Source organism: Phacochoerus africanus, chromosome 9, assembly GCF_016906955.1.
Source record: "Phacochoerus africanus isolate WHEZ1 chromosome 9, ROS_Pafr_v1, whole genome shotgun sequence".
Taxonomy (NCBI): domain Eukaryota; kingdom Metazoa; phylum Chordata; class Mammalia; order Artiodactyla; family Suidae; genus Phacochoerus; species Phacochoerus africanus.
Genome location: NC_062552.1, coordinates 100,612,605 through 100,631,200, shown reverse-complemented (window position 1 = coordinate 100,631,200; position 18,596 = coordinate 100,612,605). Strand labels below are relative to the sequence as shown.

The window sequence follows — 18,596 nt, the reverse complement described above, 5'->3', positions numbered from 1 at the left end:
GTCACCTGAGAACACTAAGCATCACTAGAATAATATAAATTCTGTGTCATATCTACTAGGTTCATTGAAGCAGTAGAGAAAACAAAATATCATACCAATAATGCCCCCTCCCCCAAAGGAGTCTCTTAACCAAGAAAAGTCTGGATTTCACCCAGCTGCAGTAATCAGTACAGAGTAGAAAAAGTAGTGAAAATTCCATTAAACGGTCTGAGTGACATGAGACTTGCTCTTAACCCTTTGATTAAAATTCTCCAAAAATCTTTTACTCTTGGCCTAGAACCCAATAGTAGAAGATCTGGATTTTGAAAAAAGGTTAAGAGAAGTTTTATCACGTAAAGATAAGCAAAACAAGTACATTAATTCCCCCTGCTGGAACCACCTTGTTCTTCCTTAAAACTCAATGCTGTTTGAAGTATTTGTCTACTTGGAAATAAAAGATAGTTCAGCAGGGCAGAGTTCTAAGGCTTCGCTGCCACGTTTTCTGATGAAAAAATAGAGTATTACAGTGTGTTTCACTTTTAAAAATAATAGTACATTCAATTAAAAGTTCCAGTTTTGATCTACACCTAGCCAAGTCAGATGTTATGAACCATATCCTGAACTGAAATCTCCACAAAAGGAAGACGGAGCTTCAGAAAGCTAACATTATCGACTTCTCACATGATCACTCTCCAGTATACACGCTGCGAGCAGATAAAGAGGTCATTAGCTATATTCCAGGAGAGTGTGGACCTTTAAGTGAACTTCCTGCCTACGTCTGAGATCATATTATGTCAAAGTACAACCTAATTAATAAAAATACTTTGTTTAAAGGAAAAAACATACTGAGACTCAAATGCCATTAACTTTTAAAGCTTGTTTTTTAATACACAGAGAAATCTAGGAATGTAGAGGTTGACACCATCTCTATGTAAACACACAGTTTCTATCCAGAGTCCTCTGTAACACGCATGGTTGAGGGGACCACTCCTTAGGATGTATTCTCTAGGGGGTAGGAATCAAGGTTCTCACTTTGTACATTTTCAGAAGAATATGAAAAGCAGCTTTAGCAAGGGCCGAAGTATTAAATAAACCAAATAATATTCTGAATTTAAAAAGCAACACTATTCCAAAGCATTGCTAATCTCTGTACCCCATTAGCAAACAGTGAAAATAACAAAAGTCTATAGGTCGCGTATTCTTGAATGACAGGGTAAGGCAAACATCACTACAGAGGTGTGATCAAAAGCATTTACAGTAGGTACACGGGAACTTTGAATTCATACTATGTAAGCCTTTAATCAGCCTAAGCAAAATGCATTGCCTACACAGTAAAATCATTTCCCCCATCACTTAATAAGATAAAATGCAGAACAGATCTAGCCATCAGTGGCAACCCCTCTGCCTCCTCATTCACTGAGTTCTTCTGCCCCAGTTGACAGAAACTCAATTTTGAGCTCTTGTAGCAAAGAGACAATTATGCATACCTTGGGTAGGCTGTATCACTTATCTGCTGGAATGTAAGAATGCCCCTTCATATGTAACTGATGTTTTCTTAAAAAGTATATTCCCCTAAAGCCACCCACAAACAGCTGAGTGAGTACGAGGCTAGGTTTCTTAGTATTCTTAAAATTTTCTTGTAACGACACAGTAGAGGGTTCTTTTCTTTTGGTTGGTGGAGGGCGGGGGGTGAATAAAAAGTATCCAAAAGTCTCCTTGAAGATGATTACGGAAACTTTTAACCATTAAGGTGCATGTCAACAATAGTAATTTGATCACAGATCTGAATTTAAACCCTTAAGAATTTTAATAAAGAGACACTTTGTTCAAAGTGGTTGTTCTGTCTCCTACCAGTTCGCTTTCCTCTTCTTCTGCATCTTTCTTTTCATCCTTCTGTTCTTCAATATTTGCATCAAAATCTTCCATCTCTACCTACAACATCCCAATAATCACACAAAAAAAACTGAGGTAACATTTAGGACAGCTGCCCAGAGTAAGGCAGCACAGACCCACTGTTACACACTAAGTAATTTCCAACACCCTAAACTTTGAAACAGAACTGATGAAAGACAGGATGGTATTCTTGCCTTTCATTTTTCTGGAATATCCATCTTTATAAATCTTTTCTGAAGCTGAGTATAATGATCTGTTCTAAGTTGATGGTTATCTGTTTTGAATGACTATGAATTACTAGGATTTCTTTTTAAAATCTTTAGCAAGTACATTTTCAATCAAGTAAAACATGTATAATTCAAAATTTCAAAACAGAAAGGGTATAGTGAGAAATCAGGTGATACGAGCTTGGCCCAGAATGGGAGCGCTACAAACAGAGAGTAGAGAGGTTAGAGAAGTATCTGTAAAGCAAAACTGACTCACTACATGGTGGAGGGATAGGGTCAAACACTGGTATAAAGGAAGAGAAAAGAGTCAACAATAAACAGTCAGGGTTTCAGCAACCAAGTGACTGGTGGGCCTAATTAAAATAGCGAGTATTAGAGAAGGAACATGTTTGGATGAATTACATGTTGAATAGTTGAGTTTGAGGGCTACTAAGTTAATACATAATTTTCGGTAGAGAATTTGGAAAATAATGGTAGAATTATGGAAAGCTAATCACGACAAACCCAAACTGAGGGCCATTCTATAAAACAACTAACCGGCCTACAAAACTCAAAAAGTCTTTGTCTTTCATGACAATGACATGGCTAAGAAACCATTTTTTATAGTAAAGGACTGGATCCCAGATTTTTTTTTCTTTTTTGGCTGCTCTGTGGCATATGGAGTTCCCAGGTCAGGAATGAGATCCTAGCCACAGTTGCAGCAACGCCAGATCCTTAACCCACTGTGCCAGGCCAGGGATGGTACTTGTGTCCCAGTGCTCCCAATCCTGTTGCACCACAGTGGGAACTCCAATCCTAGATTTTTAAAAACGGTTTCTATAAAGCACATTATTGTAACAACTGGTGAAATATGAATAAGGACTGTATATTAAACAATTTAGGAAATTTTCCTTTTTTTTTTTTTTGGCCATGCCTACAGCATGCAAAGGTCCATAGGTCAGGGATCAAATCTGCACCACTAGCAGTGACCCAAGCCACAGCACTGACAACACTGAATCTTAACCCACTAAGCCACCAGGGAACTCCAAATTCAGGAAATTTATTTCAGGAAATTTATATTACTTAATACTGTATTTTTTATCAATGTTAAATTTCTTGAATTTGATAACTGAGATTTTTAGTTTTCTAAGTTTCCCCTGTTCTTGGAAAATACCTACCGAAATTTTTAGGGGTAAAGGGTTTATGAAGTCTGCATTTTAACTCTCAAATGGTTCCATAGTAGTAGGAATAGTAGTAGTAGTAACAATAGATGGAATAAAGGTCTCTTTTGCATGGCTTTTGAGCCAAAGGACACTTACCTCTTCAATAGCAGCATCTTGAAGCAAAGAACGAATGTCCAGACGCATCATATGACGAGGTGCAGCTTCCCAGTGATCGGCCATCTAATTGAGAGATTCAGGAGGTCAAGTTATAGCTGGAAACTACTCAAAGAAAGACAAAGTGAGCATCCAAGACCATTTTAACTAATACTGTGAAGGCTAACAGGCTAGTTCCAGGAAGAGCTAGGCCACCTCTTTCCCTTAGATACAAAGAGTAAGAAACTTTTACTAAACAGGTAGAAAAGATATTCTGAAAGTAAAGGGAATAAACAAGAACTTCCAGACAACAGTGATGAGAGGCAAAAGGAAGTTTAGAAAACAACACCTAGGTTTCAAAAAAATCACCTTATTTATTTCTTTGAGCTTCCTCCCATGAATATTCCTCTTGCCACAAGTCTGGTTGTCTGCACTCATTTCAGCTAAATATACCTAAGAAAGAATGAATAATGATTAGGCAAACAAATGCAGCATGAAGACACAAAGTACTCTAAAGTTCTTTTAAATCTATACCTCAAATCCCTTGGTTTTTGCTGCACTCCAAAATTGGTCAAAATGTCGAACTCTGTCATTGATGGCATCCAGGATGATGAAGGGGAAAAAGCCATCATCTAGAGTCTTTTTGAAGGTTTTGAACATGCTGGTACGGTAGGTTTCCTCCATCTCAGCTTCATATTCATATTCCATTACCTAAGATCCCCCAAAGAGATATGGAGTTAGCAATAGCAAAGAATCATCTTCAACTTCTTCCCGGTTATTAGCACCTAGATAGAGACAACTTTGTTGTTTTTCCTTCACACCTGAGTACTAAAGTTTGTGTTCAAAAAAGCCACATTTCTATCTGAACATATTCTCCTTTCAGTACTACTCATGAATCAAGATATAACCTGAGAGGAAGATACCATACCTTTTTTTTCACTTTTTTTCCAGAATCTGGATCCTTCTCTTCTTTTTCCACTTCAGTGATAAAGTAATCATCCAGGCTTAGAACTCTGGGTGCAGGTCCTCCAAATTCTACCTCTTTATCCTAAGAATCATATAGTCAAGAAAGTTAAAAGAGAATTTATGGAATAAATTAACAAATGTGCACATCAAAGTTTTTCCTGTGACCAAATACCATGCAATCTTATGATTTCAAATCAAGCAGAGGAAAAAGTATTTGTCTAAGCAGATCGAAATTTATGAGACAGCATCTATCAGATGGGCCAAGTAGAATGGATCAAATGGGAAATATCTGTGTCAGTATCACGTTGCTTGCTAAGAAGGCAAGAAGCTAACAAAAGCAGCTGATCCATTTGCTTCTCATACTCACTCGAATAAGTTTCGCCACATGTGTCTTTCCACTGCCAGGCAATCCTCTCATTATAACAACAATCTGAAACACAATGGGAAAAAAAATCAATCAGAGAAGTTTTTTTTTTTTTTAAACAATGAGATCTTATCATTAACAATGACCTAACATTCTCCAAGACGGACCATGTGATAGGCCACGACACAAACCTTAATAAATCTGAGAGGACAGGAATAATACAAAGCATGTCTCTGACCATAATGGAATGAAATTAAACATTTGGGAAATGCACAAGTATGTGGAAATTAAGTACCATACTCCTAAATAACCAATGGATCAAAGAAGTCAAAAGAAAAATCAGAAAATACTTTGACATAAAAATGAGGATACAACATATCAAAACTTATAAGGATGCAGCTAAAGTGCTACTTACAAGGAAATGTATAACTATAAATGCCTACATTAAGAAAGAAGAAAGGTCTCAAATCAATAACCCAACTTTCCATGATAAGACACTGGAAGAAGAACAAATTAAACCTAAAACAAGCAGAAGGAAGGAAATAATAAATAATAGAGCAGAGGTTAATAAAACAAAGAACAGAAAAATAAAGAAAAATCAATGGGACCAAAAGCTAGTTCTTTGCAAAGAGCAACAAAATTGAAAAACCTTAGCTAGACTTAAAAAAAAGAAAAAAAGATTCAAATTACTAGAATCAGAAAGAGGGGTCATGACTGCCAACCTTAGAAAAATTTAAAAGGGTTGTTATAGGGAGTTGTTCCTGTGGCATAGTGGCTTAAGAATTCAACTGCAGTTTATAAAGGAATACTATGAACAACTGTATACCAACAAATTAGATAACTTAGACAAAATGGACAAATTCTAGAAAGACACAGGCTACTGAAATTGACTTAAGAAGAAAGAGAGAGGAGTTCCCGTCGTGGCGCAGTGGTTAACGAATCCGACTAGGAACCATGAGGTTGCGGGTTCGGTCCCTGCCCTTGCTCAGTGGGTTAACGATCCGGCGTTGCCGTGAGCTGTGGTGTAGGTTGCAGACGTGGCTCGGATCCCGCGTTGCTGTGGCTCTGGCATAGGCTGGCGGCTATGGCTCAGATTCGACCCCTAGCCTGGGAACCTCCATATGCCGCTGGAGCAGCCCAAGAAATGGCAAAAAGACAAAAAAAAAAAAAAAGAATAGAACTATAAGTGAAGAAATTTAATTAGTAGTCAAGAAACTGCCAACAAAGAAAAGCTGAAACCCAGAAGGCTTCATCACTGAATTACAACACTTAAAGAATACCAACTCTTCACAAACTCTTCCAAAAAAAATCAGATGAAGGAATAACTCCCAAATTATTTTATGAGACTAACATTTTAAATCAAGCAGATAATCTGATACCAAAATCAAAGACATCACACAAAAATTATAGATATTTCTTATGAATATGGATGGAAAAAGTCTCAGTGAAATACTACTTTTTTTTTTTTTTTTTTTTAATTTCATGGCTACACTGCAACATATGGAAGTTCCCAGGCCAGGGATTGAATCCGAGCCACAGCTGTGACCTGCACCATAGCCGCAGCAACACTGAATCCTTTAACCCATTGTGCCAGTCCAAGGATTGAACCCACGCCTCTGCAGTGACCTGAGTTGCTGCAGCAGGATTCTTAATTCACTGTGGCACAGCAGGAACTCCAAAATACTACCAAACTGAATCCAGCAATATATAAAAAGGATTACGCAACATGACCAAGTAGGATTTATCCCAGCGATGCAAACTAACATCTGAAAATCAGTTAATACAGAATAAAATCACACACAATACAGTAAAAAACAAAAAAATTTTCAATTAAATGCAGGAAAAGCATTTAACAAAATTCAACATCCTTTCATGATAAAAATATTCAACAAACTAGGAATAGAAGGGAACCTTCTCAACCTGATAAAGGACAACTAAGGAAAGTTCACATAATACTTAAAGGTGAAAAACTGACAATTTTCTTTCTAAGATGAGGAATAAAATAAGAATGTCCACTCTCACCACATCTATTTGACACTGTAAGGGCTAGCCAGAGAAACCAGGCAAGAAAAAGAAAAAAGGCATCCAGATTGGAAAGAAAGAAGTAAAGTCATCTTGATCAGCAGGTTACATGTTCTTATATATAGAAAAAATCCTAAGGAATCCACTAATAATCTATTAGAACCAAAAATGAGTTTGGCAGTGCTGAAGGATATAAGATCAATACTTATAAGATCAAAACTGTATTTCTATACAACTGAACAATTCAAGAATGGACTTAAGCCATCTATATCAATGATAAGATGAGAATGGATGAAACAATCCAATTCAAAAGTAGAAATTATCAGACTGTATTAAAAATATGATCCTACCATATGCTGTCTATAGGAGACATACTTTATTATTATTTTAAAAAATCTTTTTTTGGCTGTGCCCATGGCATAGAGAAGTTCCCCCGCCAAGGACCAAACCCACACCACAGCGGCAACCTGAGCCACAGCAGTGACAATGCCCGCTGAGCCATCAAGGAACTCCAGAAAACATACTTTTGATTTAAAGACGCAAATAGATTGAAAGTAAAAGGACAGGAGTTCCCGTCGTGGCTCAGTGGTTAACGAATCCAACTAGGAACCATGAGGTTGCAGGTTCGATCCCTGGCCTTGTTCAGTGGGTTAAGGATCCGGTGTTGCCATGAGCTGTGGTTTAGGTCTCAGACACAGCTTGGATCTGGTATTGCTGTGGCTATGGCACAGGCTAGTGGCTACAGCTCTGATTAGATCCCTAGCCTGGGAACCTCCATATGCCACAGGAGTGGCCCAAGAAAAGGCAAAAAGACAAAAAAAAAAGAAAAGAAAGTAAAAGGACAGAAAAAGATACATGAGCCATCACAGAAAGCTAGAGGAGCTACTAATCTAACAGTGACATTATATACATACAGTCAAAACATCTGATAGAAATCTCCAGTACTAGTTCATTTAAATGGAATCTAGTTATTTGCAATATAAGCTAAATTTAAAATATACATTTGGAGATCACTAGGAAAAATAAGTCTAAACTTATCAGATCCCCTAGTTCTGACTCTTTCACTTTCACATACCATAAAACCAAATCCTCTTTTCCCCTTTTCAAAGTTTAATTAATCGAGTTGCTAATGAATTATTTTCTGAAGTTTTCAACATTCTTTTTTTTGTCAAGCAAGTAAGCTCTAATTTATTAGATTCTATAGGGAAGGCAGTATGTGAGATTTTATGATGACTTGGAGATGGTAAAATGCCTTGAATCTGATATTAATATTACGTCACAGAAAAGTATAGAAATTCTGTTTAGGATATTAAAATGACTCCTTATCAGCTTCTGATTTGCAAGTAAACTAGTCAACTACATAGGACTCACTCTCTCAGGTCTGCTCTCTCGGCCAGGTGGTTTCAAAATATCATCTACATTCTTAGATTCAGGTTTCTTCTCAACCCGTGGAGCTGGAGGTGGCTGGTGGCTTAGTGAAGGAGCTGGCAGGGGCATTCGCTCCTCTGGGTAAGTTCTTCGTTCTCCTGGGATTCCAGCAGTTGAACAATTACTATTTATGTAGTAACAATTTAAAATTTTAACCCATTCCACTCCTCCTAATATAATTTATGATGATTTGAGGGCTACTTTTATCCTTAATTAAAGATAGTTTAAGATAACATAAATCTACTGAAATCAAGAAAATGAAAAGATTTAGGTATGATTTCACACAAAAACAATATTCTGAGAAGTATTGAATTCATCCTCATTTGTATTAAAAGTTAAGAAAAAAAGTTAAACAATAGAATATAGAATAATGATATATCCTCTTAAATAGTCCCAAGTATGATTCAGAGTCCACCTGTATGTAACTTCTGCTTTACAGTTTTGAGAATGAGTCACCAGCTTAGGAAAGCTTGTTCATATAGACAGGTATAAATTTATAGTTTAAGTGTAATTTATAGCAATGAAAAAACTAAAAGCGACCTCAACAAAAAAAAGTCTTTTATCTTATCCACTTGATGGACTATCATAGTCATTAATATAATAGGTTTCCATATGGAGAAAAGTAGTAGTACAATATCAATAGGGAACAGGGATGATAAAGAAACTATACTTTGGTTATAACTTCACTAATATGTATGTGAAGAGAGAATGACAGGAAATATACAAAATTATAATAATTGTGGTATGGTAGCTATGTAGTAGGTTTATAAGTGATTTTGTTTCTATCTTCCAAAAGGTCTTTAATAATATTTAAAAAAGCAGTTTATGTTTTATTTCATCAATTACATGGCTATTTTTGGTGATAATGTTGCCAACTCTGAGAAATCTTTAAGTGCATTTTACTCTGAAAGTTTAAATCCACAGGCAAAATGGAAAGTATCTCCTGTTGTTCACAGTTTTCAGCATCCTTATAGTTAACAAGGCACCAATCTACCTCCAAACATGGACGGTCCTTCATAGGCTGGTCGGTCAGACTTCCGATCATAGGATGGCCTATCAAATCCCCCTCTTCTGGATGAGGAATGTTCTTTTTTGTCTCGATACGACTGAGTCCTAGAAGGTTTAACAGGAAGTGCTTTGGTAAATAAAAAATACACGGATATCTCTTATAATGCAAAACCTGTCCAGTTTTCTCTACATGTAGTTACTATACATAGTCAATATTTACATTTTTATTTTTCTTTCCCGTTTAGATCTGCCTTTCATATACAAATCCAAAAAGCTCACACAACTGCAAAAATAAATTGTCCACTAATTAAGCAATGACTACAACTTTTTGTTGACAATACTCTTTCCTTTCCTTTCTGGCTATCTCCATCTCCCACTTAATTCTCTGGATTTCAAGCTCACAAAACTCAAGTTTTCTAGTTTCCTGAAAATTAGTATAGAACTACTCTTCCCTCTCCAAATTATACACACACGTATAAAAAGAATCTATCATTTACTACATTCCCTGCAGATACACTGACTTTTGCTGAGCTGTAGTACATGGTAATTTGCACACCCAGCAAAGGTATTTTTCATAGCATACCTATCATCTCGCGGTCGGCGTTCTCTGTCAAATCGATCCCGGTCATAGTCAATAACACCACGATCCCGGTCTCGATCTCTATGTGTCTCCCGATCCCTTTTGAAATCCCGATGATCTGTCATGACATTACTTTGACGATCAAAATAAGGCTCACGATCTCTGTCTCTATCATATCGATCACGTTGGCCCGCATGCTCTATAAAAACGATTAGTATAAAATAAGAACTATATAGCTTTTTTTTTTCTGAAATGAAAGCAGAAAAGTACAAATCTAAATTTAGAACTAGTATAAACTGCTGCCCTAAATCCAATTTATGAATCTTGCAGCTATACTAAAGGGAGGCAAAGATAATACTACCAAAAGGAAAAGTCATATGACAATTAGGCCCTAAAAGGTTTAGAAATACTGATCTCTTTGGGACTCTAACCTGTTTCAAAAGTTGATCTTTCAGGTAGTGGCTCTGGACGCAGAGTTATTCTTTCTCCATAGGGTATCTGTTCAACTTTATTAGTGGATATGTCTGATAAAATCAGGGATAAAACACTGTTAACAGTAACGCTTAAGGAAGCCAAAGCTTAAGCTAACAGTTCCTTTAGAATCCCAAATAGAAATCTGCCGCCTTGACTCACCTCGGCCATGGCCATAATCAACAGTCTGCTGCACTGGTGGTGGTTTGGACATTGGTGGCATACCCATAGGCATTGGGCCAGGAGGAGGAGGGATGGAAGGGTGAACAGGTGGGGGGTGGTAACACCGGAGCAGATGGAATTGCTGCAGTTTCTGATTTGAATTCTGAATTCAATCCTTGTTCATCATTTGTATCCCAGAGGCCATAGAAAGAATCTTCATCCCAGCGTTCTTGTTCCACAGCTGAAGTTTGTGGTTTTATCACTGGAGGGGGAGGTGGAGGAGGAGGAGGAGGGGGTGGGGGTGGTGGTATTGGGATAGGTGGCCTGGTCACAGGAACAGATGCTCTTGCTGGTGGAACGGAAGGTCTTACAATTGAACCTGGTGGTTTACCCATAGGAGGGGGTGGTCTATAGGACCCTGGAGGCTGAAGAACAGAGTAAATGGCTTAATGAATACATATACCGTCATGTTTCCACGTATCAGTAGAAATTAAAATCTGGTTCTCAATCCATAGAAGAAAAATTTGATAAATTAGACTCATTCAAAATTCAAAACTTTTCGTACTTTAAGAAGTTCCCATCGTGGCTCAGTGGAAACAAATCGACTAGTGTCCATGAAGATACTGGTCTTGCTAAGTGGGTTGGGGACCCGGCGTTGTTGTGGCTGTGGTGTAGGCCAGCAGCTGTAGCTCTGATTCTAGCCCTAGCCTGGGAACTTCCATATGCTGCAAGCGCAAGCCCTAAGAAGAAGAAGAAAAAAAAACAAAAACAAAAAACAAAAAAACTTCTCTACTTTACAATACACAATTAGGGAGAAAAATATGTGCAAATCACATATTCTAATGATGGACCTATATTAAAAATATAAAAATCTCTTATAAGACAAATAATCCAAAAAATGAACAAAAGATTTGAATATACTCTTCCAAAGAAGATATACAAATGGCCAATAAGCCCATGAAAAGATGCTCAACATCATTAGTCATTTGGGCAATGCAAATTAAAACCACAATGAGATACCATTTCATACCTCGCAGAATGGCTATAATTGATAAAACAAACAGTAACAAATGCTGGTAAGGATGGAGAGAAACACAAAGACTTAGACTGCTAGTAAGAATGTAAAATGGTCTAAGAATTTAAGTAAAATGGTCTAAGAATTTCTAAAAATTTACCATATAACTCAGCAGTTCCATTCCTAGATATCTATCTAAGAAAAAAGTGTCTACCCAAAGACTTGCACACAAATATTCACAGCACCAAGATTCAATAATCCAAATGTCCATCAACTGGTAAAAGGATAAATAAAACATGGTATAGCCACACAACACATTGTTACTGGGCAATAACAAATTACTGATTCATGCTACAACCATGGATAAACCCTGAAAGCAATATGCGAAAAGCAAGTAGCCAGACACAGAAGACCAGATTTTGTATGATCCCACTTAAATGAAATGCTCGGAAAGAGAGAAAGCGGTTTAGTTGTTGCCTGTGAGTTGGGATAGGAATGAGGATTAACTGCAGTTTGACACAAGGGATCTTACTGGGGTGATGAAAATGTTCTACACTGGAATATGGCGATGGTTGTACAACTTCCGTAATTTACTAAAAATCCCTGAATTACGCACTTAAAATGGGCAAACTAGATGGTATGTAAATTATATCTCAATTAGGTTAAGAAAAGAAAAAAAAAAAACCTACCCTCAACACTATCACCCCCTCCCTCCCCTGCAATGAACCACCCACTTTTTCCTCTCCTAGAAAAATCAGGCTACTGGCCAATTTGATACAAATATCCCAGGTTCGCCTCAAACCTACTGAATTTATGTGAGTGAGGTCCTGGCATTAGTTTAAAGCGAGCAAAACAAAACCTTCATGCATAATTCTGATGTTCACTACTTGGTTAAGAACCTCTGTGATAAACTATCTTCCCACTCTGGCGACCTATCTTCTCCACAAAAATAGTGAATGCCCAGTGAGAAAAACAAACTCTAGGTAGTCCCCTCAATTTATTCGTTATTTGGTTGACAACAGTAGTTGGTACCAAGGCTGGTATCAACACATAACATCAGCACTGGGAAACAACAAAACAAAGAAACCAAATGAGATGTGGAGTAATCTCTCCAAGAAGCACCAAATGTCAACAAAATGTATATTAATATATATTAAGAAGATGGCAGAATCCCTTGGCAAACAGGTCCTAACCACTAAATACTGAAACTTAACTTATTTTAATCTTTGCAACCATAGATTATTTTAATCTTTGATTTGAACACTTGTATTCAAACACTTGTAGTTTCTGTATTTCTGGTTTGTTTGTTCTACTGACAAACTGAGAGCTATTTAGACCTTAGAGAGTCGACTATATATATATATATATATTTATTTACTCATACATATATATATACATATATATATATATATACTATGTATGAGTAAATATATATATATATATTTACTCATACATAGGCTGTACTTCAAAAACGAACTTTTGGAGTGACAAAATTACATTCTGGCTAATATGTAAGGAACATTATTTAATAAGAGGCCACTACGGACTGGAGTTAAAGACAAATGACTATTACCTAAAGGTAAATTTTAGGTTATGGCACTTTAAACTTTGATAAGAAAATGCCTATATACAACAAAGCTATTGTGTCTGGGGCAGAGTTATCAGACATGTTTTATTTTTAATTTATTTTTGTCTTTTTAGGGCTGCACCTGCAGCACATGGAAGTTCCCAGGATAGGGGTCGCAAATCAGAGCTGCAGCTGCCAGCCTGCACCACAGCCGCAGCAATGTACGATCTGAGCCTCATCTGCGATCTACACCCCAGCTCATGGCAATGCCTCCTAGACCCACTGAGCGAGGCCAGGGATCAAACTTGAGTCCTCATGGATGCTAGTCATGTTCGCTACTGCTGAGCCACAACAGGAACTCCCCAAACATGTTTTAAACATCTTAAGAACCCTTTGGACTACATCTATAAATAAAAATTGTTTTCTTCATACTACATAGTGAAAGCAACATATACATTTGTGAAAAATAAAACAAACACCTCTACAGTATTTATATGAGGAAGGATTAATAGCTATGTTATACTAAGGTAAAAAGAAAAACCTCAAGGGTCAAATAGATTACAAAAATAGGATTTTTTGGGGGGGCCATGCCCACAGCACATGGGCCAGGGATTGAACCAGTACCACAGCAGTGAACTGAGCTGCTTCAGTGACAACACCAGGTCCTTAACCCATTGTGCCACAAGGGAACTCCCTAAAATAGATTTTTTTTTTTTCCAAAATAGGATCTTTATAAGAAGTATAATCAACACATATGGGAAATATTTATGTTCACTAATTATAAAAAATGTATATTAAAACATTTTTTTAAAACTATTAAGTCTACCAAAAATATTAAATAACTAATGCTTGCAAGGCTATAGAACAGCCAAATTATAGGAAGTGTTAAAAATGTCCTTGAACTTTACCTGAAGTGCCCCACTTTGGGAATTTAAAAGTACTTTTAAGAAGTTATCTAAAAGAAGAATTTGCTACAAAGACATTCACTAAAGTTGTATTAATAAAAACAATAAAAGATTAGGTCTAACAGAAATGGGATAGTTGTAATTATTATGCGTCAAAAATACAAAGCATGTAGCAACATGTTACAATGCTTATGATTTATTAAGTGAATAAAGCAGAAATGTGAATCTATAATCTAGAGCTTCTACTATCTGCTAAGAGATACAAAGATAGAAGACCTAGTTCCTGTCCTTATGAAAGATAGGCAAGATAAGACAGAAGGTTAAGACAGACAAGAAAACAGATCAAGGCTCTGAGAGAGGCCCATACAGGATGAGCATACATGCGAGGGAATCATCTTACACAGGTGTAAGGGAAGATACAGGGCTGAGTTCTAGAATATGAAGGAGAATTAACTAGCTAGAGTAGGGCAAAGGAAGAGAGGGGGGAAAAAAAGAAACTCTAGGTTTATTTATTTATTTATTGGCTTTCTGCCTTTTCTAGGGCCGCTCCCGTGGCATATGGAGGTTCCCAGGCTAGGGATCTAATTGGAGCTATAGCCGCCAGCCTTTGCCAGAGTCACAGCAACATGTGATCCAAGCCGCGTCTGCGACCTACACCACAGCTCACGGCAACGCCGGATCATTAACCCATTGAGCAAGGCCAGGGATCGAACCTGCAACCTCATGGTTCCTAGTCAGATTCATTAACCACTGCGCCACAACAGGAACTCCAAGAAACTCTAGATTTAGAGAACAATATGCACATTCAAAGGCACGGAGAAGTTAAGAGCCAGTCATACTCCCAGAAGTGAGAAGCTCCATGTGGAGGGAAAGAAAGAGAGCGAGTAGCAAGTAATGGTGAGCACAGCTCGGGTCAGCGCAGGAAGAATATAAAAGGCCATGCAAATATATTTTATCCTGAAAGCAAGAGGGGAATAGTGAACACGATTTGCACAACATGATGAGGTTTCTGTTTTAAAATGTTCATTTTGGAGTTCCCATCGTGGCTCAGCAGTTAACTAACCTGACTAGGATTCATGAGGATGCGGGTTCCATCCCTGGCCTCATCCAGTGGGTTAAGGATGGGGTGTTGCCATGAGTTATGGTGTAGGTTGCAGACACGACTCGGATCTGGCGTTGCTGCAGGCTGCTGGGCAGACCGACAGCTGTAGCTCCGATTCCACTCCTAGCCTGGGAACTTCCATATGCCAGGGATGCGGCCCTAAAAAGCACAAAATTTAAAATAAATAAATAAATAAAATGTCCATTTTGGCCAACGGTCACATGGGTGCTGCCTAAAGTAGAGTGTAAGGGTAGTCCTGACTACAAAGTGGCATGAGAGAACTTTTTAGGGTCATGGAAGATTTTTTTTTTTTACCTTTTGGTATACATTTTTCAAAACCCAAACCATGGGAGTTCCCATTTCGGCTCAGTGGTAACAAACCCCACTAATATCTATGAGGATGCAGTTTTGATCCTTGGCCCTGCTCAGTGGGTTAAGGATCTGGCTTTGCCTTGAGCTGCACTGTAGATCACAGATGTGGTTCAGATCCCATGTTGCTGTGGCTATAGCCAGCAGCTGTAGCTCTGACTGGACCCCTAGCCTGGGAACTTCCATATGCCTCAGGTGCGGCCCTGAAGGGAAAAAAAAAAAAACAAACCCAACTGTGAACCCAACTGTTGGCTTAAAATATTTGTAAACTATACTCCAAAATTTCATTCAAAAAATGTTTTTAAAAGATCACTCTGAAAGCAGAATGAAGAATGGATGAGAGGGGAATGAGATGGAAAGAGATGAATTAGGATGTTTCTGAAATAACCTAGGTAAGAATTGCCAAAGGCTAGAACTGAGGTTGTGGGGAAGTGGAGGACAGAATAGCTGAGCAAAATTTAAAAGGCAGTAAAATTAGTCAACATAACGACTGAATTCTAGTAGGGCACGACAAAGGAGAGTTAATGTTGACTACAGGTTTCAAGGTGGGGTGACCAGGTGATAAGAGGACAAAGAATAAGTTTAATGGAGGATGATAATGAGTTTTAATATGTTGAGTTTGACAGGAGACACATCAGAGAGATACCCTGTAGGCAGATGGATGCATACATAGGTCAGGAGATGATTTGGGGAGTTAATATCAAGGTGCTTGCTGACGTCAACAATTACATATGAGTGTTTTATGTTAGATTAGGATGGAAGGGAATGTTGAAAAATGGAAAGAGTTAATTTGAAATGATTCAACAGCGTTTGTTCCTCTCTCACTGTGTTATATAGTTATTTGCATGATAACATTTGTAAAGCCCGCTGAGTAACTGGCTTAAAGATAAAAACAACAACAACACAAAAGCAAAACAAGGGGAGAACTTAATCACACAAGTCTTTAACATAACTTTACTGCCTGAGGGGGGGTACGATGTTCGACTCCTTTCCTAGCTAAGAGGTTGGGGAGACTCTGAAGCTCACATGAGCAGGGCTCACAGGGAGCCCTTGTACTACTGTTAAATGTAATAGGACCATTTGAAGAAAAAGGATTACCAGGAAAATTCTACAATATTGTGAACAAAAAGCCACATATATAGTTCAGATGTGCTTGGTGTACTTATTAAACTCTTGGGGAGGAAAGCATGTCTGTCACACTTTCAGCTATACTCATAAGATTTTCAAAGGTCCATTACCATTAGTTTTTTACTTTTCTAAAACTTACTTTTTTTTATAGTGGAAACTTATGCTTATGGTAATACAAAAAAAGTGAATGACATTATAAAATACCAAGTAGGAACCGTTTCATTTTCTGAGCACACATTTTCCCGTACCGGATACAGTCCAGGTCTTGAAGATGTATTATGCAGTCTTGAATCCTGGGGTGGTAGATGGTCAGGCATCTGTGGCTCAGACCCATAGTCTTTCATCTTTTGAAGCTGTTCTTTCTGTTCCCTGTAAACAAATAAAATTGCCATTATACATAAGGCATGTGTTCTCCATTCCTAAATAAGTACAATCAATATCGAAAAACAAAGAAGGAAACAAAAAACCTTGTTTTAAATCCTCTACAATGCCCATAGAGTACCTCCGGGGTAATACTCTCTTGCCTTTATGAGCCAACTGATCAAGACTTACACATAAGGATAAATTATTGAAGATCTTCAAGGACCAATTCTAGAACCTGCCTCTTGAGTCTATTTGAGTATCTTAACTATTTGTCATGTTTTTCATTCATCCAACCAAAATGTCTCTTGGTATTTTTTGTTGTTGTTCAGTACTAAAGAGGTTGCAAAATGGTGGTCCATGGGCCAAATATAAATATATATATGCATATATAAAAAGCTTTTTCAGAATTTGGCTTTCACATCAGATTTTAAAATCTGAGCTAGTTGCCATATTTACAAAGCAAAATAAATTCAAATTTTAAAAAGATGTATAAATTCAAACTTTAAAAAGATGTGGAAATACTGGGCCTACATTCACACATGTTGACAATCAGCTCAGTGGAGTACTAGCTTCCCACTATAGATGGAGCAGTTTGCCTCAATTCTCATCACACTCAGTAGAGTTATACTAGCCCACTTTCACTCATTTTAGTTACTTGTCTGGCTCCTATGAATATTTTATTTTAGTTTATGGCCCCTGCTGTAGTTTGAGAAAACAATCATCAGTCTATACCTTTAAAAACCACCACTTCATATTCCTAAAGAGTAATTATGTAATCTTCAAATTTTTCTTTAAACCACTTATGAAAGTCCTTTTACTTTTCTTTAACAAAGCCCATTTTAAACACATATAATATCTACTACAATCTCTTCAGACCTCTTATAACTTTCTCCCTACCACTGTGTAAAGTGTAGTGACCCAAATGGACACAAAGTAAGGGTCAAATATATAAAAAGATTATTTTCTGCCATATGTAAATCATATTATGACTACCCCAACACAACACAGCTGACTTGTATTCAACTATGACCACTCTTATTCATAACTTCACTTATTTTAACTATGTTTATATGCCCTAGAAAGAGCTTTCAAAAAGGGTGATAAAGCACCTTTTGTCCAGCATTTCTATACAAAGCAATAATGGATGAAAAGGAAATTTCAAAAAGGAAAGGAAAGAAACCTTCGCAGTTTAGTAACACCAATCAGCCTGGGGGTCTCCATAACAAAGCAGACTTCAGAGTTGGACAGACTGGGCTCAAATTCTAGGTTACCACTTGGTAGCCAAGTGGTACTCTCTGAGCCTTAGTCATTTGTGAAGTGGAGACAATACTACTTCTGTTTGTAGGCCTTTGCAATAAGGATTTGAGATGGGAGGATTGAGATAATACATGCTAAATTATCAGCACAGTCCCAGCGTACAGTAGGTGTTAAATTACAGGTGTCCATAGTTAAAGTGAACAGTGTCATAACTAATATTCCATGGCATACTTTCTATGTCTTCTTCATGAATAATCTGGTAAAGTCAAAACTCTTAGAGCATATCTTCTATAGACCACAGAAACCTCTTTTGCTCCCTGAGGCACCTAGTCTTTCATTTTTACTTGCAGGTATTTTTCCTCATCATACTTTCCAGTCATAAAGCTTTAGTTATAATTTCAATTGGCATGATTCACAAATGTAGACCAGAATTGAAAAATGAAAGAAACACAATATATTGGAATATATAAAAAACCAACCATTAATTTATTTTTA

General features: G+C 37.3%; 1 protein-coding gene across 1 annotated transcript in view; it reads right to left on the bottom strand.

Annotated features, from left to right (window-relative positions):
• The window catches only part of YLPM1 (YLP motif containing 1), a 66,277-nt gene that overhangs the window by 14,073 nt on the left and 33,608 nt on the right, over positions 1–18,596 (bottom strand). The window contains 13 exon segments of the mRNA XM_047794539.1: positions 1,831–1,911; positions 3,398–3,481; positions 3,764–3,847; positions 3,929–4,105; positions 4,323–4,442; positions 4,728–4,790; positions 8,118–8,272; positions 9,169–9,287; positions 9,766–9,961; positions 10,194–10,286; positions 10,396–10,510; positions 10,512–10,820; positions 16,730–16,850. Coding sequence (XP_047650495.1) covers positions 1,831–1,911; positions 3,398–3,481; positions 3,764–3,847; positions 3,929–4,105; positions 4,323–4,442; positions 4,728–4,790; positions 8,118–8,272; positions 9,169–9,287; positions 9,766–9,961; positions 10,194–10,286; positions 10,396–10,510; positions 10,512–10,820; positions 16,730–16,850 — 1,717 coding nt within the window.